The 24,510-nt window shown below is 33.3% G+C and overlaps 1 protein-coding gene and 1 long non-coding RNA gene across 3 annotated transcripts in view; one reads left to right on the forward strand and one right to left on the reverse strand.

Moving 5' to 3' along the window:
• The window catches only part of syd (JNK-interacting protein syd), a 63,797-nt gene that overhangs the window by 2,296 nt on the left and 36,991 nt on the right, over nucleotides 1–24,510 (forward strand). Inside the window, exons 3-7 of one of the 2 annotated variants that reach the window (XM_074170036.1) lie at nucleotides 19,222–19,603; nucleotides 19,658–19,862; nucleotides 19,923–19,959; nucleotides 20,016–20,051; nucleotides 21,803–21,820. In XM_074170036.1, coding sequence (XP_074026137.1) covers nucleotides 19,222–19,603; nucleotides 19,658–19,862; nucleotides 19,923–19,959; nucleotides 20,016–20,051; nucleotides 21,803–21,820 — 678 coding nt within the window. The remainder of the gene's footprint in view (nucleotides 1–19,221; nucleotides 19,604–19,657; nucleotides 19,863–19,922; nucleotides 19,960–20,015; nucleotides 20,052–21,802; nucleotides 21,821–24,510) is intronic. The other variant, XM_074170043.1, reaches the window with a different exon arrangement.
• Nucleotides 15,093–16,017, reverse strand: LOC141480170 (uncharacterized). Its single transcript, XR_012464208.1, has 3 exons — nucleotides 15,565–16,017; nucleotides 15,439–15,507; nucleotides 15,093–15,376 (listed from the first exon to the last, which is right to left on the reverse strand). It is a non-coding gene; the product is annotated as an uncharacterized lncRNA (long non-coding RNA).

The raw sequence follows: 24,510 nt of genomic DNA on the forward strand, positions 1-24,510 counted from the left end.
TGTTTTTGAGGCTGCAAGCAACTGAGATATATGAAATAATGGTTAAGTTAGTCAAGAAATTGGAAAAAGAAAAGAAGACAGTGTTTACGGATCTTTTGTTGGAAAGGCAATGAAGAAATTAAATGGAGGCAAAGAAAAAGTTGAAGCGGTGAATTCAAGTTGTTTCTGGAAACAGCGTGAAGTACTTGAAGAAATGGTTTGATTTCAATGATGCCAATCCTCTATTTATTTTAAGAACAATGGCATTAAATCACAATCTTAATTCAATGACTTGATGTCTATCGTTGAGCAGTTGAAGCTTGATGATAGGGTATCTCTAGACGATTTATACGACGAATTTTCGTCAGTAAAAGACTGCATTGAAATCCTTGTAGCGGAAAAGGAAATGAGCGTGGGAAGATTTTTTCAGAAAGAAAAAGAAGCTGTGGATCTAAATGAATAATTTGAGAAACTATGTTGATTGATATAAATTTCAAATAAATATTTCATCTTTCACAAAAATAAAATTTTATAAAACCTTCTAAGCCAAAGAAATATATGTTAAGTAGGCCACTATGGCATTTGTACCTCCGGTACAATAGACTTGAGCACCGTAAACACGTCCCTTATTCTTATCATCACAATTTGGGAACCCTGTTTTTGACATCATTTCAAATTATTTTTTTTTGTGTTGAAGGCATCGACTGCTTAGTCATTAACTTCGTTTTCTGGGTAGATTAGGTGAATAACTTCCCGAGCTACCTAGGGAGCATAATGGCTATTCACAGCCTGTCAGCCATTTAACGTGGCAGAATCATCCCAACTTCAACTAAATACATTCTTTTGAGAAAAATTGAATTGGAATAGACCTTTTGATCATGAGTTGGAGGCACTATCACTGTGCCAATTCACTACTATACTTCAAATTAATATTAGGAAAACTAAATGTTAAAACCAATGCAATGAAAACAGCAAATGAAACTCTATACAAACATCAGCTACATATAACAATTAACAATAATGATAAAATCACAGGGAAGCCAACATAAAACATACATATGAAACTACACTTGTTACCGGAAAAATAAATATATGTGGATTCTTCAAGTGTTGTTACATTCTCACATGATTCTTTTACGATGAGGTTGCAAATATAAAGAATGGCTCTATCTTGTGAACAATTTATTTGCTCAGATGAAATGAAAATGGTGAATGGTGTAGTTAACGATAACAAATCTAGGCCTACATCATAAATCTCATCTTTTTAAAAATAATTTTCATGTTACACAATAATGTTTGAAATCTATACAGCTGTCTATATCCTTCATTATACCATGTGTATGTGTATGCATTTTATTTTCATAAATGTCAAGAGCAAAATGATTTCATCTAACATTAAGAAAAGAAAGTTGTTTATATTGTTTTGTTTCTAATGTGGTCTAATGTTCTGATGTATGATATCTGGGCAACTTTCAAAACAACAAATAAATTCAGATCTCTTCTCTTTTGGACAAAATCTGAGGATACTGAAAAAATGAATAAATGAATAAAAACAAGCTCACAAAACTGTTTCACTACTGCAATATATGTTTCACTATACTACAATAGCTGTTTCAGGTGGTTTTAGTAAAAATTTAATTTCTACATCATGCTTTTTATATTTTCTATTACTTTTAAAATAATGCTTTTGCTACCTAAGTTTTATGATTTCTGGTAACAAACTCATTAAATTGTACATTTATTAAACATTAAATCTGAATGAGCCTCATTACTATAATCAAAATCTATCCTAACTACTAATTTCGTCTTTAAATACAAATATAAGAAGGGGAAATTATTTATTTCTATTTTGTATTGAGCAGTTGTTGGAAATTATCAACTCTATTCATTTCTAAGCATTCCAAAAGATTGAGTTTTAAACCTATCTCTTTCAAATCGTAATCATGATTGAACTACCAAAAGATAGTTCGTGAAATTGGAGAAAGTTCTCCCCGTTTGGCCTATATAAATTTTCTTCAAATTATAATTTATTCTATATGCTACGTTCAAATCTTTCATTTTCAAAAACTGGTGGAAAGAAATAAATTGACTATATACTGGGTGCCAGGACGCTCAGGCAACGAAAGAGCTGATGAGTGTGCCAGACAATAATAATAATAAGCCAGGCCGCGAGTGGACTTGATGTCAGCATGTCCAGCATATGCGGTCTCTACCTATATCCATCCACATAACGCGGTTCTAAGAGTGCTTTTATTACCACCTACGCCACTCTTACAGTATTGATGAGACATCGGTGTTGCCCTATGCTCCGGGGGATATTGAATCCGTTGTGGGGAACGAGAAGTGCCGAATTTATTGGAACTATTCGTTTGCCACTATCAGGCTCATACAAGCTAATAAGCCTGATGTAGTCCTTCCCGACCACCAGAGCACGACGATATTTGTTGTGGAGTATTCAGCTTCTGGCGACACGAATATCTTCCGAAAGAGAAGAGAATATTGAGATTTTCTCTTCGAACTCTATCCAGGCCACTCTGTCAAGAGGTTGATCTGATTATTGAAGTCCTTGGTGGAATAATGTCTTCTCTACTCTCGAATCTCTTAATCATACTGGCTTGCTGGACTAAGGACAGATGCAAAAGGCTGTCATTCTTGGCTCACTGCGCTTGCGCAGGTCACATGATTCTCGGAACTAATGATCATTTATCTCACGGCGTGGGGAGTGGTCGTTGGTTGGTAATACTAGCGCGCCCTTTTGAATGTATCGGGGCTTCAGGGGATAGGGCCTGACCACCGCAAACTTCGGTAAAAAAAATATTTATTCACCATTTGTGATACATAGCGTATATATGGTAAGTCAAAAATGATTAATTAGATAAAATAATAAAAAAAAACTGACGATATTAAAGCTGAAATTCAATTTGTCGGAGGCCAATGAACCTAGTTTCCATCTTCAACACATTGAAAATATATAATAAATGGAAAACATTTGAAAATGAGGAACTGAGGTTTCTTTTTACATCAAAATGTTCATTTGACCTGAGGGAACAAAAAACTGTACTCAACTCATAAATAATCTAAAAAAGACTTTCTACAAACATGGAAAAACCTTTATAAAGGAACTGTCCAAGAAGAGTACCAAAAAACCGCTTCAACAAAACAGGGATCAGCTCAAGAACAATTACAGGGCTAGTCACTCAACACTCAATTGAGAGGACACCTGGACAAAATAGGGTTGTACAATGGAAAACTTAACTGCAGAAAATGCAACAAAGGGACAGATATGCATTGGATTCCAGGAGGCAAACAATTTTTGAACAACCTAAATTATGCTTAGGTCCCAGCAAGGGAACTGTACGAACTAGTAAATGGCACAAGATTGTTTAAATGGCTGTCATGAAAAAAATGAGAGAAAAACACATAATATATAACGCAAACAAATAATAATTTGAGCATAATTATTGATAACAATTAAAACTTTTGTTTTTTTCCTAAACAATTTAATGGCCAAATGGAAAAAACTTCATCCAGAGAAATCACTTAGAAGTAGTTCCTTGAACGTGAAAACCAATTCCATATTTGAAAATCATGTTTTGGAATGCTTAGAAATCAATGTATTTAAGAATTTTGAACAATATTTCAATGACCAAATATATTTGAAAAATTTACTTTTATTATATTTGTTTTTTAATGATGATTAATATGAGGCTTAGATAAATTTTGTTACCAGAAATTTTAAATTTCATTAGTTAGGTTGTAAAAGTCATTATGTTCAAATTACTAGAATGCATAAGAAGCACGAAGTAAAAATTAAGTTAGTACTGAACACACCTGATAAAAACGAAAGAATGTATTAACTTCTTCCCTGTTCCTTTTTTTGTGTTGATGGCATTGTGGCTTGATGGCTATGTTATCAAATGTTCAAAATGTATTTTACGGTTAGAATGCTAAAAGATAATCATCAGAAGCTGAATCTTGTGTGACCTAAGAGTTAACGAGGTCTTACCTTTTAACATGCGATTACTAGCACCTTGTATTTTATTCAAAAGTTTATGAATGAAACATCAACATACTTAAACAGATTGAACATGGAGACAGAGCAGGGAGAAGAATCCTTGAAACTCCCTTTAATGTGCCTGATATTTGAATTCCATGTCATTTTAGAGGTCTCTTTTCTCATTAATTGTTCAATATGTGTGGTTTAAAGGGTATGTATGGATATAGTTGTTAGTTTTAAAATCTTGTTTGTTAGCAAGATATTCAATTTGATCAAAATAACAAAAAAGGATATGAGGGCTTTTGCAAATATTTGAAATAAATGAGTTCTTTCCTTAAATGGTATGAATTCAGAACTATTTATGTTTTGGAAAATTTAGAGGTTGCTTTCATTTGAAGAATTTTCTTTCTCACCCATAAAATAAATTAGTTTACTGGCATTGGCCTTGGCATTGTGTTTTATGTTTATACGTTTTCAGTTGATGTCAAAGGTCGAATGGAATTCTTGAATTCCTTGGAGTATTATTAGATGTCTGATAGTTACTCGAGTTCAACCTTTGAGATTATGACTTTGAATAGCTGATGTCTAAATTTGAACATTGGGGTGACAAGGACAAAGAAATCAAATGAAATGAACTGAACACATATACTTGATATGCCTATACAGGGTGCTCTGTGGGAACTGTTTCGATAGATATTAAAAAAAGTATAGAGGAAAAATTAATGAAAATTTACTATTCATTCAAAAAAGTTTCAAGTCCAGTTATTCTGGAAGTAGGTTTATATTCTACATCAAATTCCAGCTCTATATTTTACCCATTAACTGTCCAAATTATACAGTGCATTTCTTTAATGTCCTCCCCCTTTTTATTTTTTGAACAGGTCAACTCAAAAAATTTAAATTTGGGATAATGAAATTAATGCATGAATACTTTATTTTGAAGTGAAATTGATAGATGAGACTTCCAAAATGGCGACTGGGCGCCATCTGGAAAAAACATTAAATTGAAAGGGGGGGGGTCTTGTGATACATCTGTTTAAAATACGTTTGAAATCTGTTTTTCCGTTAACCAGCAGTCGCACCCCTACGAACGACAACCCTCAGAAGTCGAAACTTGTGCGAGCTAAAGATTAACGAGGTTGTACCTTTTAACGTGTGATTCCTAACACGGGTTGAACGATAGCAAGTGAAAATCGATCGTTCAGATTAGGGCTTGAACTACCGACCAACACGGCAGTCAAAGCACCCATGTCGAACCGCCTGGCTACCGACCGCCATCATTTTGAAGCTCCTGGCGAATACTTCACAACCCTAGAATATGAAGTCAATATCTTCACCTAACACAAAATGGCGGAACATTTAATAATTGCCTGAATACATTGACATTTAACTACATAATATGACGTAATAAGCTTGAGGTCAGTTCAGAAGATGCTCGAAATGGTTGCCTTGAACTTCTTGACATATAAAGGCTGTTCATACGATATTTCACGCCGAACATTTTCGAACACAGTAACGTCAATATCTTTACAAATATTTATTATTTTCTGCCGTATCTCCAATATTGAAGCAGGTTCAGTTTCGTACACCTTTTGCTTCGAATAGCGGGCTGGCCATTCTGTAGGACCTCGACGGCCAATCCAACGACCGGGAAAAGTAGTATCCAAATAGTTTCTTACTTGTCTGGAGTAATGTAGTGGTTCTCCATTTTGTTGGAATACAATATCTATATCGAATTCATTAGAATTCGCTTCGAAGATTTCAGTGATGAGAGGGTCAACAGTAGTTTCCAGCATACTCAAATACAGTTCCCCTGTTAAAACTTGATCAATAAATAGAGGTCCTACAATTTGGTTTCCCAATATTACTGCCCAAACGTTACTTTTTTTCTGGATATTGGGAAAACTGAAAACTAAATGAGAATATTCTAACTGAACAATGATGTTCATTTTTTGTCGTTTTTATAAACAAAACATAACTTAACAAACCTTAAGGGGTTGTTGGAATTGCCATATGGCAGATAAAAAGAAATATTTTTAGAAATATCGATAGTAATGTGTTTTTCTTCAGGAAATTATTGAATGTTCCGCCATTTTGCAGTAGGTGAAGATATTGACTTATTCTAGGATTGTGAAGTATTTGTCACGAGCTTTAAAATTATGTATCACAAGACCCCCCCTTTCCATTTTCTATTTAATTCTAGGGTTGTGAAGTATTTGTTAGGAGCTTCAAAATGATGTATCACAAGACCCCCCCCCCCCTTTCCATTTAATTTTTTTTCCCAGATGGCGCCCAGTCGCCATCTTGAAAGTATCATTTGTCAATTTCACTTCAAAATAAAGTATGCATGCATTAGAAATAAACGCTAAAAGCAAAACACAAATGTTTGACCTTGAACAAACTTAACAGAGAAGACTACATGTATAAAATAAAACTAAGTCATTTATCTAAGCACTAAAAGCAAGAAATTCATTCATATTGTAGATGCAGTTATCCAACAAGAAATCATATAGTTCATTCTTCATTACAGTTCTACTTTTATTAATTCCTATAAAAGTTGTTATTTTATTGAAACATTTAATACCTAAGTATTTTGAGGAATTTTGACTCACACTCAAGCGAGAGTAGGGGTGGTATAAACTATGTTCGCCCCGAGTAGCGTAATTATGTATATCAGAGTTTTTTGGATATAGGTGTTTATTATCATAGATAAATAACACTAGCTGTAATATGTATAGGCACGGCAATGGTAGGATGTTGAATTTTTTATACAGTGGTTTACAAGAGTCCAGTGGACGAGATTTGTTCATACAGCGAATTACTCTTTTCTGAACCTTAAAAATGCGGTCAGTATATGCAGAGTTACCCCAGAAGATCAATCCATACTGTATCCTTGATTGTACCAGTCCATGATACATGAGTTTTATAACTTCTATAGAGACAGTGTCTCGCAGATTCCAAATTGCGTAGTTTGCACTGCCAGCCTTTACACATAAACTGTCATTATTAGTCTGATTTCATTATTCCAAATTTCAATTTTCTGAGTTGACCCGTTCAAAAAATAAAAGGGGCGGGGACACAAAAATGCACTGTATGACATGCCAAAAACCATCAATTTCTCACAGAAGGTGTCTACAAAAAATTTGAAAGTCAAATTAAAAAAAAATCACAAAAGTCATTTTTTTAAAGAGTATCCCAACCTTTTTATTACTTTTCAGAGTCAAAATTAGGTTATTGATCATTGTAAACTCCTGTACAAATATAAAAAAGTATACATGAGTTTGTTGGACTAGTTTGAAAAACAGTTGTTTGGTCAAACATAAAATAATACACATGAGTAATTATTGTACAAACATAAATACAATGGTAGAAACTATAAAAAACATACCTAAATATAAATTTAGGAAATCCTTCATGGAGTAGAATGCTATGTACAACAATTAGTCTGATAATAAAGATTTTTATTCTTTTGTGTTATTTATATTGCCAAAAATATCTATAAATTCAATATAGAATCTTATTTTTTTATAACGATGAGAATCTTGATCTACTGTCAGCCTAAAGAAGCATTGATCATTATAAAATACGAAAGTAGAATGCATACGATATTGGCTACTACTAATTTCATCAATACCTGTCTGCTGCAGGTTTTGAAAACGTTTTTGAATATGAAAAAAATGTTCACAGGAATTGTTGAATACATGAAAATGTTTTTGTTTCATGAGCAGAAAGTTCAATTTCATCTTAGTTCGGTTTATGGCAATAAAAATTCATGAAATGATTGCTCAAAGTATTACCTACAAATTCATTACCCGCGACTGTATTTCAATTAGCAAGAACTATATAATTAGGTATACTTTTATTTTTATGTTCACCTCACATTTATCTACTGATATTTCAATTTTTTTTGAAGAATGCTTGCATTAAGACTGTTATATGTGTTTTATTGTTTCATTTACCGTTCATAATTTTTTTGCAACTCATATAGAGGTCGTTTCTTTTATCATGTGGTAACATTGCTATATTCTAAACCTTAACAGATACGAAGATAATTAAATGGGGAAAAAAGGTAACTGTCATCGGGAACAATACAATAGTCGAAGAAAATTTACGGGGACTCTCGCCCTTCTCGAGATATACGGGGAAAACAAAAATGCTGTTTTTCGTTTTTTTGAATGGAATTGTTATTTCGGAGAATATAAAAAAATGTAAAAGAAAAATGATATTGTATTCGAAGTGTACTATGACGATGTAATAATGAATATTCGATAAAACGCTTTGTGTCAACATGGCCACCATCAACTTTTTCTTTTTAAATACGGACCTGTCTTTTCTATTACAGATATTGATAAAGCAATTAATTCACAATCCGAGGGTATATCATATTAGATATTTTTATAGTGTTTCATTTGAAATAACTACCACCATCATTGACAACAATTTTAAATTACTTTCCAGTCGTTACTTCTTTTGTAAATTGTTTTGATTTCTTCAAAATATAATTCAGACAACCCAATAAATTCGACAGGTAGGTACCCTAACACAATGAAAATTCGTACTTTTTCGTTTTGGAAATTATTGTATTGCTGTTATCCTTTCAAGGCGTATTTCTCCCTAATCAATTGTAATTCGTAATATTTTTATAATTCTCAATCGTGGAAGTAACGAAAATAGTAGTTTTTCGTCAAAATTTGAGTTATAATTTGGTATGATCAAATAGCATCTCAATTCATTCACCATCTTAAACGCGTAGGCTTTGCTTCGTTTCTATGGCAGGAAAAATTAATGCGTTGTTGATATCTGTTGAGAACTGTCAGACGTTTATGAACATATCAAAGATGTATTCAAATGATGAAAGGAGTGCTATGCTATTTAGTTATGCAAAATCAAATAGAAATCCTCTTTTGGCAAAGAATATGTATGTTGAGCTATACCCGAATCGTCGTATTCCAAACATCTAAATGTTTAGACGATTAGAAAGAAATTTGAGGGACTATGGTGCATTTGACAAAAAGAAAACAAGAAAATGTGTGGTTACTGGAAATGTGAGGAATCAAATAAATGTTATGGGTAAGCAAATATTACCACATAAAAATTTACACAGTGAAAACATCTTTTTTTTCTTAATTTAGGATTGACCAGTTACAAAAATTATGCTAATCAAGATTGTTCTTTACGAGAAATTGCCCACGAAATGGGGATTTTTGTAAAATCCACCAGAACTATTTTGAAAAAGAACGAATATAAATGCTACAGGATACGCAAAGTTCACCTCAATGAAAGGGATTACGAAAGGAGAGTACGATTTGCGAAGTGGTTAAGACGTAGAAATAGGGAAGTTGAAAATATTTGTAAAAAAATAATATGGACCAACAACGGTTGGTTTAACAGAAATTTCTATTATAGGTGGAATAATACAAATGAACATTTACATTGGAAAACCCATTTCCAAGAAAGGTTCGGAACGAATGTTTGTTGGGAATTGTGGGAACAAACATCCTTGGCCCCTTCTTTTATGATGATCATTTGAATAGTGAAATGTATCTTCATTTTCTATTCAATGAATTCGATGGCTACTTAGATGAATTGCCACTGAATATCCGCCATGAAATACATTATTTTCAACAGAACGGCGCTCTTCCCCATAATGCAGCAAAAGTAAGGGAACATTTAGATGGAATATTACCAAGACAATGGTTTGGAAACAATGGACCAATTAACTGGCCAGCTCGATCCCCAGATCTTACTCCTTTAGATTTTTTTTGTCTGAAGATACATGAAGGATAAAGTTTTTTTAACACCAAGTACAGATATCAACCATCTCAAACAAAAAATAAGATGCATGTATTAGTATTACACCTATTACGCTAAAAAATTGCCACATAAATTGTCTGGACCGACAACTTATGTGCATTCAACAAAGAGGTCATCAATTCGAGTATTTATTGTAGATTATAAAAATATCAAATGTGATATACCCTTTGATTGCGAATTTATCGTTTTATTAATATCTGTAATAAAAAAGACAGATCCGTATTCAAAAAAAAGTTGATGGTGGCCATGTTGACACGAAACGTTTTATCGAATATTTATTATTACATCGTCACAGTACACTTCGAATATAATAACATTTTCCTTTTCCATTTTTTTATATTCTCGGAAATAACAGTTCCATTCGAAAAAAAAAAAACAAAAAACAGAATTTGTGGTTTTCCCCGTATAATTCGGGAAGGGCGAGAGTCCTCGTAAATTTTCTTCGACCATTGTATTGTTCCCGATGACAGTTACCTTTTTTCCCATTCAATCGTCTTCGTATCTGTTACAATTTAGAATATAGCAATGTTACCACATGATAAAAGAAACGGCCTGTATAGTGTTGTGCATTTGTTTTATTCCGTGAGTATATCAATGAAATCGTTTTTCAATTTTTGCGTTTTTTCTTATATATGGAAATGCATTATAATAATAACTTTATTGATTCATTGGAAATGTTTCACACAACATAATAATAATATTAATAATAATAATAATGGTCAAGCCAGAGTCCTAACAGGGTGGGTCACTTTCAGAAGGGGTGTATTTCAGGGCGATTCCCTCAGTCCCCTTCTCTTCTGCATCTCACTATTGCCATTATCTGTTGCGCTCAGAAATACTCGAGGGTATAACTGTGGCACCCTGGAAACCGGAGGCACAATGTCACCGATTTCCCCATTTTTTTATATGGATGATCTTAAACTTTATGCTTCTGGAGAGAAGAATCTCCATCAGTCCTTGAGGGTGGTGGAAGAGTACACGCATGCTCAACACGCATCTCACAAGAGGACGATGCGGGGACTACGGAGAAAATATGCAGCTCGTAGATGGAAGCATCCTACACCATTTGGATGCCGGAGAGACGTATACTTACCTTGGGGTGGAACTAGGGTTACCACCTCTTAGCTGTCTAAATCCGGGAGAAAAAAAAAACATTGATTATCATAACTTTTTATTTTATTTTGAACTTATATTTTACATTTGAACGAACAGATTTTAAAATATCTGGTCTAGAATAGACAAATTTAAAAAAACTCTTTGCAGTCCATTTTAAAATTGAAAAACGTTTGAATTTCCGCCTTGACATGTTCTTCATTTAAACGATTTCTTTCCTTTGTCCATACATCGAATACTATGCTAAAAACACGCTCGCATGCAGCGTTAGATACAGGTGCAGATAAAACAAATGAAACAATTTTTTTTAACATAACACCAACTCCATTTTCGATGGTTGAGAAAAATTTTGCCCACCTCAAATCCACTCTTTCATTTGATTTAACAATGCTGTCTTGAACTTTCCTTAAAATGCAATAATCTTAAAGTTTATTTTTAACTAAACTGATCTTCAAATCAACGGCCAAATCTCTCAAATCATCCCAAGTTATCGGTTTTTTCATTGAAAGTATACTCAATTTACTGTACTCAGAATTTTCAAAGTCATAACATTTATTCAGGTAATTCGAACATCTCTGAAAGAAAATGTCTGATTCCTTGTAAAACGTAGCGTTGTCTGTTTCATTTAGTTTTTTTTTAAAAGATCTTTTACTGAACTACCAAAAAAAATCCTTTCTTCTATTTATAATTTTTTGGCGGATTTCAATCATAATAACATCGTGCGATTCTGTGCAAGTTACAAAATCATGGCAGTGTTGAAAATCTGTGTCGAATTGTGTAAAAAGTAACAGTAGGAATGTAACATAACGGCAGAGAGTTTTCATCGTTACTTTTGCACAACTTGTTATTCCGGGAGAATTTTGTATATTTTAAATTTCTTCCGGGAGCCGGGAGATTTTAATTTTCAGAGCTTAAATCCGGGTGACTCCCGGAATTCCGGGAGAGGTGGGAACCCTAGGTGGAACAACGCCACTTACAAGAGGTAAAAGCAGTGAAAAACTCTCTCCGCGGCAAGTATCAGCACAAACTTCGACACATCTGGTCATCAGATCTGTCGGGGATGAACAAAGTTGCTGCAACAAATATGCTTGCCGTTCCAATCTTACTCTACTCGTTTGGAGTAGTGGACTCGGGAGAAGCTGTATCAACTCGACGTAAAGACCCGAAAAATGATGCATCTCTGTAGGAGTTTGCATTCCAAATCGTCCGTTCCACGGTTGTACTTCCCTCGACAACAGGAAGGCCATTGACTTTTGAGTTTGCAGTGTCTACATGACAGAATGGTACTGGATATAGCCTATAAAGTCATCAGGAGTTCGGACCCCCTTCTCTGCATGGTACGTGACCATGAGAGAGCAGGAATTGGAGCACATCTCTTTAGGGCAGCTGCCCGAGCAGCTGATGAACTCGGCAAATACAAGCTCATACAAGTTAATAAGCCTGATGTAGTCCTTCTCGACCACCAGAGCAAAAAGATATATGTCGTGGAGTTTTCAGCTCCTGGCGAGACGAATATCGTCAGAAAAGAGGAGGAAAAATGGATAAAATATCGAGATTTTCTCTTCGAATTCCGCAGACTGTATCCAGATCACTCTGTGAAGGTTTTTCTGATTATTGGAGTCCTTGGTGGAATGATGCCCTCTCTACTCTCGAATCTTGAAATCATACCGGGTTGCCGCACTAACGCAGAAATCTTAGCCGGACAGATGCAGAAGGCTGTCATTTTTGGCTCACTGCGCTTGCTCAGGGCACATGATTCTCGGACCCAATGATCACTTACCCCACGGTGTGGGGAGTGGTCGTTGGTTGATAATGCTGGCGCGCCCTCCCGAACGTATCGAGGCTTCGGGCGATAGGGCCTAATTCGCGCGCATACTTCGGTAAAAAAAAATTGTTGAATAAAGAAAAATGGAGATAAGTGCAAAAGCACTCACTTCGCAAAAAAATTTATTGTAAAATGCACCAAATTTATTGGTGAAGTCATGAGCCCTATGATAACGAAAATCTCTTTGAAAAAAATATTAGTTTTTCTTTTTTTTTTGGCAAATTTAAACTGCAGGGAACATATCTGATATGTGTTCCTTGATGTGACTGTCATATATTTAAGAGTTGAAAGAGTTTTTCATGAATTCTATTCTACATAAAGAACTACTGAATATCTACTGAATTTTGAATTCAGAGAAATAAATGAAACCATATCTGAAATGAAAAACGAATGCAAACGGCTGTTATGAAATGAATATTGAGTTCAGCTTTGCTACTATAATATCAAGTCATACATCACACGTATCATAGAGTCTCATTTGCCATCTTCTAGTGATCTGGAGTTTGGAACTAGAACTCCAGACATCACCAGAAGATGGCAAGTTAGAGTTTACCAAAATGTTGTGAAAATAATCCTTGTGAGGATCAAAAAAACACAGAACAATGAACAAAACCCGAGAAAACAGCTCATCATACTTTGTCCGTGATAATCTTCGATTTAGATTGAATCTAAGTTCGATCTATGGAGGAAGCAGATTGAGACCTCAGAGTAGGCAGATTGAGGCTCCGGCGTCAAGTCACATCAATTTTTTGAAAATGGCTCCAAAATCGGAGCCGAAACGTCGAACACAAAACTCCAGACGCTGTTCAACGCGAACCCTTCGACAACATATACAGTGCATTCCATTTAAAACGAGCCACCCTGAATATCTTTTGGTACTATGATTTGCAGGAAAAATAAAAAAAAAAACACGTCAACCATAGTATACAGGGGGACACATTTTGACATAATCACATTTGATGTTACTTCCCCTATCGTACCCCCAGAGCATGTCACATATTTTTGTAATGGATCACCCTGTAATGTTTTGCATCATTAGATGCTCCATGATGAGAAGATTTCAACAAAGTATAAAACTTTGAGCTTATGGTTCGGGAGCTATAAATTATTTGAGTTGAAAACGAGCACGCCTGAATAACTTTTGGAACAATGATTTTCAGGAATAATACAAAAACACCTCAACAATAGTATACAGGGGGACACATTTTGACATATTCATATTTGATCTAACTTTCCTTATCGCACCCCAGAGCATGTTACCATTCACCAGAGCATCGATCAATTGTTCTGCATTATCAAATGTTCCATGATGAACTGATTTCAACAAAGTAGAATACATTATGTCTGAAGCTCATAGTTTGGAAGCTAAAAATTATTTGAGTTGAAAACGGGCCACCCTGAATGAACTTCTGTACAATCTGTTACCTAGGTTTCATAGGTGTTTTTGTGAAGTTGCAACGGCTGAATTTTCAACAGCTTTCCCAGGACGAAATGCGTTAACGCGCTGCAAAACCAAAAATGCACGGCGCGCAGTCGGAGAGTAGGCTGGGTTAAAAAATTATATATACACACATATATGCATATACATATACATACATATACATATACACACATATATACATATATATATATATATATATATATATATATATATATATATATATATATATATATAAAGAAAAAAAATAATAAAATATAAAAAAAAATGCTAGGGGGCGCCACCAGTTTATTTTCGCAGGTTCAAACTGGGGAACCTTCAGTTCTTTTGGATTTCGTCCTGTACTATACCTTGAAAACTTGGATACAAGTACAATTATGCTTATTTGGTTTGGAAAGACTATGATGATTTGTCGGGAGAGACAGATAGCAAGCTTCACCTTGAACCACTTATTTATTAAGAAAAAGAAAAAAATTAAAAAAGGGATATATGTTTGGATGACAAAAAAATAGGTATATTAATATTATTGATAAGTACACTAAAATTCTTTAAGGTTCTAATTTATGAGTGAGTTGAGTGAAGAAGTTTAATTACTAATAGTAACGAGTAAATACTGATTTCAGCATTGTATCATACTCGAGATTACTTCTGAGTTCACCACATATGAAATTCCTATCAGTCAAAATAGGGTTAGTGATGTAGCTATAAAAAAATAAATATATATATATATATATATATATATATATATATATATATATATATATATATATATATATATATATATATATATATATATATATATATATATATATATATATATATATATATATATTCAACGTGCGCACGTGAAGCTTACACTTTAAGGCTAATTCGTAATGAGTGGTAAGGTGTTATATAGTTGAATATGGAGAATATGGAGAATTATATAATAGATATAAATGTAAGTATCATAAATATATATGTTTTCTCTACAGTCACAAACAAATATCATGCATCTTATCTGTCACATAATTCAGGATTCAGGTTCAGATGTAACTTGGTAACCGGCGGGTGAACAGCATTACTGCACTCTCCAATCCAACTGCACAAAAGGTATTTCATTCAAATTCATCGAGGTACATCAGAATTGTGTCACGGATTCAACTAACTGAAACTGACTCAAGACTAAGAGTAAGAGTACGATCCTAGAGTGAGACCCTTGAGTAAGACCCTAGAATGCACAACAAAACAAATTGAAACCTATTACTTAATTACTTATAAGAGTAAAACTACCTCTTTTGATGAGGGTCTACGATCATATATGAAATTCGGCAGCTACTCGATTTTGTTGGAAAGTGCTGCCTGAAAACGTTCGGTTTCGAGTTACAAGAAAATTGTGTATGAAAATCTTCGACTTACGATTTTGCAGGAACAAGCAGCGAATGTAAATCCCTCTCAAGGTACTAGTTTTCAACCAAATGTCACGAATACGTTTATAACGTATCTACACAAGAAAACATGAAAACTAGTGTAACATAAGATTCAGCAAAGAAAAATCCCAAAACTTGGATGAAAAGAAATCACTTCAAATTCTTCGTGAACCGTTCGCTACTTTTTCGACTTATCCTATCGTTCAAACTTCGAGAACTCGTTTTGTTTGTTGTTTTTTTTAATCCCCTGGCATTTAACACTTTTTGTGGAGTGCGTAGAATGTTTTGCTTGCCGAACTTCCTACAATCTTCAACTGTCAGTAGACAACCACAAATTCATTTTGTTCAATGGCTAGTACAGGGTGTTCCTGAATAGTCATGCTCATTTTGTTGTAACGCTAAACTAGCCGTTACAAAGTATACTTCAAAAAAGTCTAATTTTGCCTAGTTAAGTTTGAATTCGATTTTTATATTTGTCTCATTCTACAATAACGATTATCTACCAGGTGAAGTTACGATTGGTATTTCTGTTTTTGTGAATTCTTGAAAGGCAATGGTTCATATGCTTCGAGAACGGATTGAAATAGTGAATTTGTATATAATTCCATAATGGAAATAGTTCTAGAGCTGCTGCCTTATGTTCAATGATAATCATCCAGAAAGAAATGTACGGCATAAATACGTTTCGGAATTATTGAACACATTTATGGAAACTGGATCTGTTAACAATAAAAAGCATAACCGTTATCTCCAGAATCAGGAATCAGTCACACAAATGTTTTCAGGATCCTTCATAAGTACAAATTTCATCCATACAAGATTAGACTAGTTCATGAATTGAACGAAGATGATTTCGATAGACGTATCGAGTTTTGTGAAAGTTTCACTGAACGGGTTAACTTGCATCAGCATTTTTTGTATAAAATTTCTTTTTCGTATGAATGTACGTTTAGTTTGAATGGAGAGGTGAATTGGCAAAATTGTCGATATTGGAGTGATACGAATCCTCATTTAAACCATCAAGTTCATACCCAAACGACCTCAAAAACGACATCAAAAAAAATGTTTCGGCAGGAATTTAAAGTGACCACATCATAGGACCTTTTTTTATCGATGATAATTTGACTAGTGATAAATATTTGGATATGTTGGAGAATCGAATAATACCGTGCCTCAATAGGGCAATCGAAGAGGATATAAATTTATTCGAAAATGAAATAGTTTTTCAGCAGGATGGTGCACTTCCTCATTCCTGATCGCTAGATTGGCAGAAGAAGTTCTTAAGAATGGCCACCAAGGTCTCAGGATCTCACCCTGTAGATTTCTTTCTATGGGGTTAATTGAAGTCTAAAGTGTATGAGATAAAATCAACAACATAAGAAGATTTGAGGGAGAATATTATGAGGCATTGCAGAGAAATAACTCCCGAGATTCTCAACCATGTGAGGGCGGCAATGGAAGCTCGTTTGTACCATTGTATGGAAGTTTGTGGAAACGTTTTTGAACATTTACTATAAACAATTTTTTTCTTCTCATTGTCCAGTCATCAGATTTTGATTCAAGAAGTAATAAAAAATCTCTTTTTCTGATTTATTGCTTCCACATTTGTCTCTACAACGAATATTTCAAAATGTAGCCTCCTGTATAATTGTTGACCTGTTTTTTTATTTTTCCTGCAAATCATTGTTTCAAAAGTTATTCAGCGTGGCTCGTTTTCAACTCAAATAATTTGTAGCTCCAGAACCATAAGCTTCAGACCATATGTTTTATACTTTGTTGAAATCTGCTCATCATGGAGCATCTGATAATACGAAACAATATTGGGTGATTCATTGATGTGAATCATTTTAACTAAAAATTAGACTGAATTGTATTATAGACAGTAAGTTATCAAATTAGATGTTTTTTTATCTTTTGAACAAATGTTAACCAGGATTTGGAGGTTTTATCATTATCCTAGTGTCTAAAAGGGGGAAAATGGAGAATTCAATAAAATTAACTATGAAGGTGACACAATGACAGGAAAAGATTGAAAATAACACTCAACATACTAATGTTAATATGCCACTGAAAAAGGCAAACGAGATTTAGAAATTTGGTGTTAAACACATACCTATGCATTCCTTGAATGAATGCCTAGAAATAGTGTATGGTTTATAGTTGCAAGAGAGATATTAGAAGACACTTGGGACTTTCACGAGCAAATTATTCCAGATAGCTTTCGAAATTTCAGTTGAAGTTGTAATGTATAATGTCAGATTTCCACAAAACGTACAAAACCACAACAAAACAGCAACTATATCGATTTCGACAAAACAAAAACTTGAGTTGTCAAAATAAGTAACGTTTTGAAGACTTTGTGTTGCGGGCGACTGTTTTTGTCAACAATGAAATGTCCTGTCGGCAGACGGAAAGGTCAAAAGGTTACGATGTTTTGTCTGTGTTTTTGTAAACTGAGTCCGGTATGTGGAAACGTTCGGCGACATTATTAATTTATTTGTTAATCTGTTAATCTGTGCTGGGTATGAATTTCGATTATCGGCACTAGGAAGGCTATTTTTATTGATTTGTTATATATTGTTGTTTATTTCAAACAAGAATGAGATTTAATTTTGAAAAACAATGGAAAGTTGAAGAATGCAGCAATTTAATTGCTGTTTGACCTGCCTCTTGAAGATGATCACTTGGTAATCGAAACACGTGTCGAGGTGTTAAAATAACGGTTTGGTATTGGGAAAAAACTCAAGTAATGAGCTGTACATATAGTTAAAACGATAGAAAACAGGTCAGAAAAAACACGCCACTTGGAGGTTTATTCATCTTCATGATGAAGAAGTCAGCCACTCGTGCTGGCAAAACGTTAGGATGCAGTTCTAAACTATGACGGCCTTCAAACCCGAATGAAGATAGTAACACTGAAAATCTGGGCTGCGAAAGCCTTAACCAATTTATCATTATCATTATTATTATTAGATTAAGTTTTTGTTTTTACTATATTGGAATTGTCTTTATTCCTGGTGTTTCTATCAAATCAGACCTTTTGACGAAATGGTCTCAATTCCTGAAAATGTATATGCATAATTAAAATATGTAGAGGGAGGTAAAGTTGCGATCTTTGAATACAAAATTGCAAATATCTCTAAAATCAAAATAGGTGGTCATAGTAAAATTAAGAGTAAAGTGGGCATAGTAAAAGATCATTTTGCTGTACAGAAAAGACAAATTATATTAGATTTTGTAAAATTTTAATAATCTAATATATAAAAATGGATGTTTGTTGGTTGGTTGGTTGGTTGGTAAGTGATAAACTTCTACATCGCTCAACCGATCGTGATGAAACTTGACATGCATAAGTAATTTTTCATAGAGAAGGTTTTTAGGCTATCAATTTTTCTGTAACTCGCCACTAGATGGTGCTGTAGAACAATTTTTTGAAAGCCCTGTTCTATAACGCTGCGAACGCCTAAGTTCGTTGATTCTGATTCTGTCAAAACATTGGAACAGCAGCGATACAGCAACATAGTACTAGCATCAATATATAAATTTAAATTTCATCAGGTACATACACTATTGTGAATTTGTATTATATTTTAGTTGAACTCACTGGTGATGGTTATTTATTGTTACTAATACCGTTGATTTTCAGGAGAGCGGAAAGAATTGTCAAGCCGCCTTGAAGCTCTTGAGAGCATTGTCAGAATGTTGGAAATCAAACACAAAAACTCCGTGGAACATGCCATACGGTTGGAGGAAAGAGAAACGGAACTCAAAAAAGAATATGCAAAACTTCACGAAAGATACACAGAATTATTCAAAACACACGTTGAGTACATGGAAAGAACAAAATTATTACACTCTGGTCAACAGTTAGCCAACGAGAGGGTTGACTCTGGCAGATTGAACTCTAACAGAATCAGTATGGGAAGAAGTTCTGGACCAATTTCATTTGGGTTTGAATCACTAGCGAATACTGATAATGTGGAGAGTGTGCCGTCCTCGCCATTGAGTAGCGCCCATTCTTCGCCCAGGTAATTGATGACAATAATAAGGTGACAAATTAAAATCTTCTGATAATTTCACAGCTTGCATAGTGAATTGGATAATATGAGGGATGGTGTTCAGAAGGTGGAAAGGGGGCAGACTACAGATTCACTGAACTTGGAAAATAAGAGTGTTGTCACTTCCCCCATAAGTCCGCAATCTCCTCCACAAAATAATAATAGTAGAATAAATACAAAAAAAGAACAAAGAAGCGCCAATACTCTGTACCAAGAACTTAGTTATCACGTAAGAAGCTATGCTCAGTTTGACATACCAATTTTTAATAACTACCATGAACTTTTTCAGGACATTGATGGAGATGAGGATGCCAGTGAAATCACCGGTAATTATTTCATTTTGATAATTTAAATTCGATGAAAACTTTTTTTTTCCTTGTAGGAGGTTGGGTCCATCCAGGAGAATATGCTTCTTCAGGTAAGTTTTTGATAAGTTAGCATGCCTTAAATTATTATAGATGATTTTGCATGAAAGTGGTAAAAAAATAGCTTGGATTGTAATTTCTACACTATGCCTCAATACAACGTTGGGAATATAAGCATAATAAAATTAATGAAAATGTCAGTTGTGGAGCTTCTTGAAGTGCATTTGATTTTTCAAAAGTTTTTTTCTATTATATGAACAGGATTATCAAACTTAATATGAAGATGTGCATATAAGCCTATAGTTTTTCGAAAAATTCATTGAAGTAGGGTTTTAACATAATTATGATAAATTGGCTCGACTATTTTCTTCTGTATATAAACTCCGTTATTTTTTCAACTTCATTGTTAACAAGTTCCCTTTTTCCACAGTTATATTATTCATGTGGTCATATGTGCGTTCTCTCCATTTGACTTGATGTTAGTTTGTGGACATTTTAGCATTCCATTTTTCTGTACAGTACCAGTGGCAGAAATTATCTTCTTGTAGGTGAATTATCAGCATGAACCTTGTGAAAGAAAATATACTGTATAAACTACTTTATGTTTTTACATTCGAAAGAATGTTAATAATTTCTTCACCTAGACCGAATTCTTTTTTGAGTTATTTCCAAATATCGGATATAAATTGGTGAATGGTATAAATACCCATAATTCGATGTGAGGCTACACATTTTGAATCAAAAATCTGAAGGGTCCTTTTACAAAAACATATTCTGTTTCTGTTTAAAATCTGTTTTTCCGTTAATGAGCTGTCGCCCCCATACGAACGACAACTCTCAGAAGTTGAGAAACTTGTGCGAGCTAAGGATTAACGAGGTCTTACCTTTTAACGTGTGATTCCTAACACGTCATTCCTAACACGTCATTCCTGAATGACAGCCACAGTAGTGTACATATTGCCCCCAATAAGAAACTGTGCAAACCTAAAATTTCCTAGTTTTACCCCACTGATTTCATTTGTTTCTCTTCATTACTGGTTGTTTTTGAGGGTGACTTTGAAACGGAAATTCGATGACACAAATATTGATTGAGAAATGATCCTTATTTATTTTTGAATAAAAACTGATATTTTGTATAAACAATAATTCGAATTAACGTAAATTATCTACTACAAGATACATATTTTTACTATCTTATATAGCCTAATAATGTTCGTATCTTGGTCATTATTATACAGGCATAAATACATACTCTAAAATGTAATGAATGTGATAGAATACCTTTTTTTTTCTTCAAAAATAAAAGCCAAGAATATCTTTATTTTCTTATTATTATATTTCTCTGGATATTATTATTTCAAATATTCAATGCAACAGAGTATCTTATGTCCCTTATCTAGTTATTGTGGATTGTTCATTGCTTATATTATAGTAAATTTTTGAGAGTAGTGCAGTAATAATTACTGATTGCATGATATGAAACAACTTTTCTGGAAAATTTGTATTACAAGCGTCATACTTAGGAAATACCTAACAAAGATAAGCCAATTTTTTTTTCATTTATGGCTGTCTAAAAAGTAAGCTATTTGAATTATTCATTTCAAGTTATTTATTACTGCAAGCCTTTTGAAAATGGACCGTTTAATTATGATATACTTATGCTTGTTTCGCTGTTATCTTCTAACTCGAATTCTTTGAATTTATATTAGCAAAACTCTATTAACTTTTGCCAGGAGCGTAGATGCCAAATAATTTATTCTACTCACTAACCATTTTTTGTTTCATTTAACCTTGCTTTGGATAGTCAACGATAACTTTTATGGTAAGTAGTTTTCTATGCTTTCAAAAATATTAAGGAATGAATGTTGAGTCATGACTTCAAAAATATTTTCACTTGCAGAAATAGAAGGTAAAACTAAAATGAAAATGAAACAAAAGATTAATGAACGAGAGAGTAAAAAACAAATAAAAAATATAAAAAACACACTAGAATAAAAAGTCATGATTGTAGTATCTACAAAATTTTTATTGATAGTAAATTTTGTCATATTTGATAGATAAATATGTTAATATGTGGAACACGAAGGTGAAACAGTAATATTTAGAGCAATTTACAAATTATTTGTGAAAGCAAATCGGCCAGTTCATTTGAAAAATTCTGAGCATATAATTATGTTATTACAATAGCAGTCCATGAATTTGTTATATTTCTACAAAATCTGTTATGGTATAATTGCCTAACATTATGTAAACATACTGGGTGTCGCAAAAGTATAGAAACACCGAAATAACTTTCAAAGAATGCCAAGAAGTTAATGTAGGACATTTCAAATACTGTTATAATATCTGATTTTGTCCCTGGTATTATGGCAAGGGTAACCTCTTCAGTAACTAGACCTGCATTGTAATGGATTCCAAGGACAAGATCATTATCTTAATTAATTTTACAATGTGTCCTTATGTAATAGTCAGGTAAATATGATAATTGAGATTTATCCTTCTAAGACTTCTTAAGACTATTGTGAAATTGACGCAGGTACCTAGCAGAGGTATCTATAGTGTAAATAAGGGTAACATGGTATGAAGATGATCACTTGGTGATCGAAACACGTGTCGTGGCATTAAAATAATGATTTGGTGTTGGGATAAAACTCCAGTAATATTCATTATTACACCAAATGTTCCAAACAGTGCCTCACAAGTATAGCAAAAATAGTACAAAAAAAAGTAAAACTAAAAATAATATTTTTTTTACAGAAAATGAAAATCATTAACAGCTGACAATTTGGTTTTCAAAATAAAAAAACCGCTAGCGATGCCATATTTGATCTTTCACATGAAATTTATACCGGAATCAAAGTTGGAGTAATGGCAACAGTTTTCTGTGATCTAACTAAGGCATTTGATTGTGCTGATCATGGAATACTACTGCAAAAACCTGAATATTATGGATTCAGAGAACTTTCTTATCAATAGATATAGTCATACCTATTGAATCATAGTCAAATAGTAAGAACTAATGAAAATTTAAGTTTAAGTGGGGTTCCACATAAAAAAACCTCTGCATAATTTTCAGGAATCCATATTGACAATAAACTCAAATTCGATGAAGATTTAACAAAATTTGAAAAAAGCTCTCTTTTGTTATGGAGTTAAGATGATATCGATAGATTTAGGGTATTCTACACCTAAAATGGTGTATCACTCTATATTTGAAACTCACTCGAGGTATTTAAATCCCATAAAATATCACTATAGAATCGGTATTGATTTTAAAGAAATATTTAGAGAGTTATGGCTCTCCCATCAAACATATTACAATACTCGCCAAAACAGTGATATTGAACTTCTTCTTTCTACAACTTTGATTAAAAACTCATTCATTTACAATGGCTCTAAGATATATTACCTTATTGAATGGGGAATGTTCCTCAATTTGGGTTATTACAGCAAATGCAAGTTTGAACAAAATAAAGTTGAGTTTAATTCATGAGTTTTTCAAATTCACTTCGAAAAGTATTCAAATTGATGTTTCAAATGTTGGGTTTTAATTTTTGAAGTGATTTGTTTCTAATTCACATATTGTCAACAGCGACTATATCAAGTTGAAATAATTTATACGTACCTAGATATTCTACTTTAAAAAAGGAAAATTATCTTTATAAATCAACAATTAAGGCAAAATATAAATTATAGTTCAATACCTCCTCCACAAGCCACATAAACAACAGTTGTTTTGTTATTTATGTATATAGAGGAAGATAGGTTAGGTGCACAATGTCACAGAATGTCTCGGAACTCGGAACATAAGTAAACAGAACAGCACGCCTCTGAAATATGTCATCTTTTTTGTCTCATACAGGTAACAGATTCATTGTCCTTTATTAGCTATAACCGATGTTGCCAAATGGTGAAATAGAAACGAATCCCTTTAAATGCTGAATGCATTATTTCATTCCTCTTTTTTAAGTATTTAAATAATTTTCTAAAGAAAAAGGTTGAAATGATAAGTTTAAAATGCGTTGTTTTAGAGCTCTTTTATGAAAACTACTTGATTTTCGTCAGGAGGAACATTCCCCATTTCAGTCATAATTTATTTCTTGCACAATAAAGAATATTATCATTATCATAATCTGTGACAAAAAGTATGACCAAGGTCATAAGGAGTAGCCTGAGAAAAATCTTTGAACTTTTTTACTGAGATGCATTCTTTAAAGGTTATTTCGCTTTTTCCATACTTTTGGGACACCTAATATAACTTATATACTTTGCGTTCCTTTGATTAACAGTTTCAAGATAATTTATGGCATTCTGTAGTTTTTTTGTTATTACGATTTCAGAAATAATGATTTGAATAAAAAGAAAAATTGACTTTGGGGAATACTGTATTATAATACTACTTGAAACTTCTTGCAGGGATAACCCATTTGTATGTTTCATTTACAATTTATAATGTAGTTTTTTCTTTTATTTCATAGTTTTCTATTGGTTCACAGTCTGTCAGTCAGTTTT

Source organism: Leptinotarsa decemlineata, unplaced genomic scaffold (genome assembly GCF_025532065.1).
Source record: "Leptinotarsa decemlineata unplaced genomic scaffold, Ldec_3_MD MMD2_P_RNA_scaffold_11, whole genome shotgun sequence".
In the NCBI taxonomy this organism is placed as follows: Eukaryota; Metazoa; Arthropoda; class Insecta; order Coleoptera; family Chrysomelidae; genus Leptinotarsa; species Leptinotarsa decemlineata.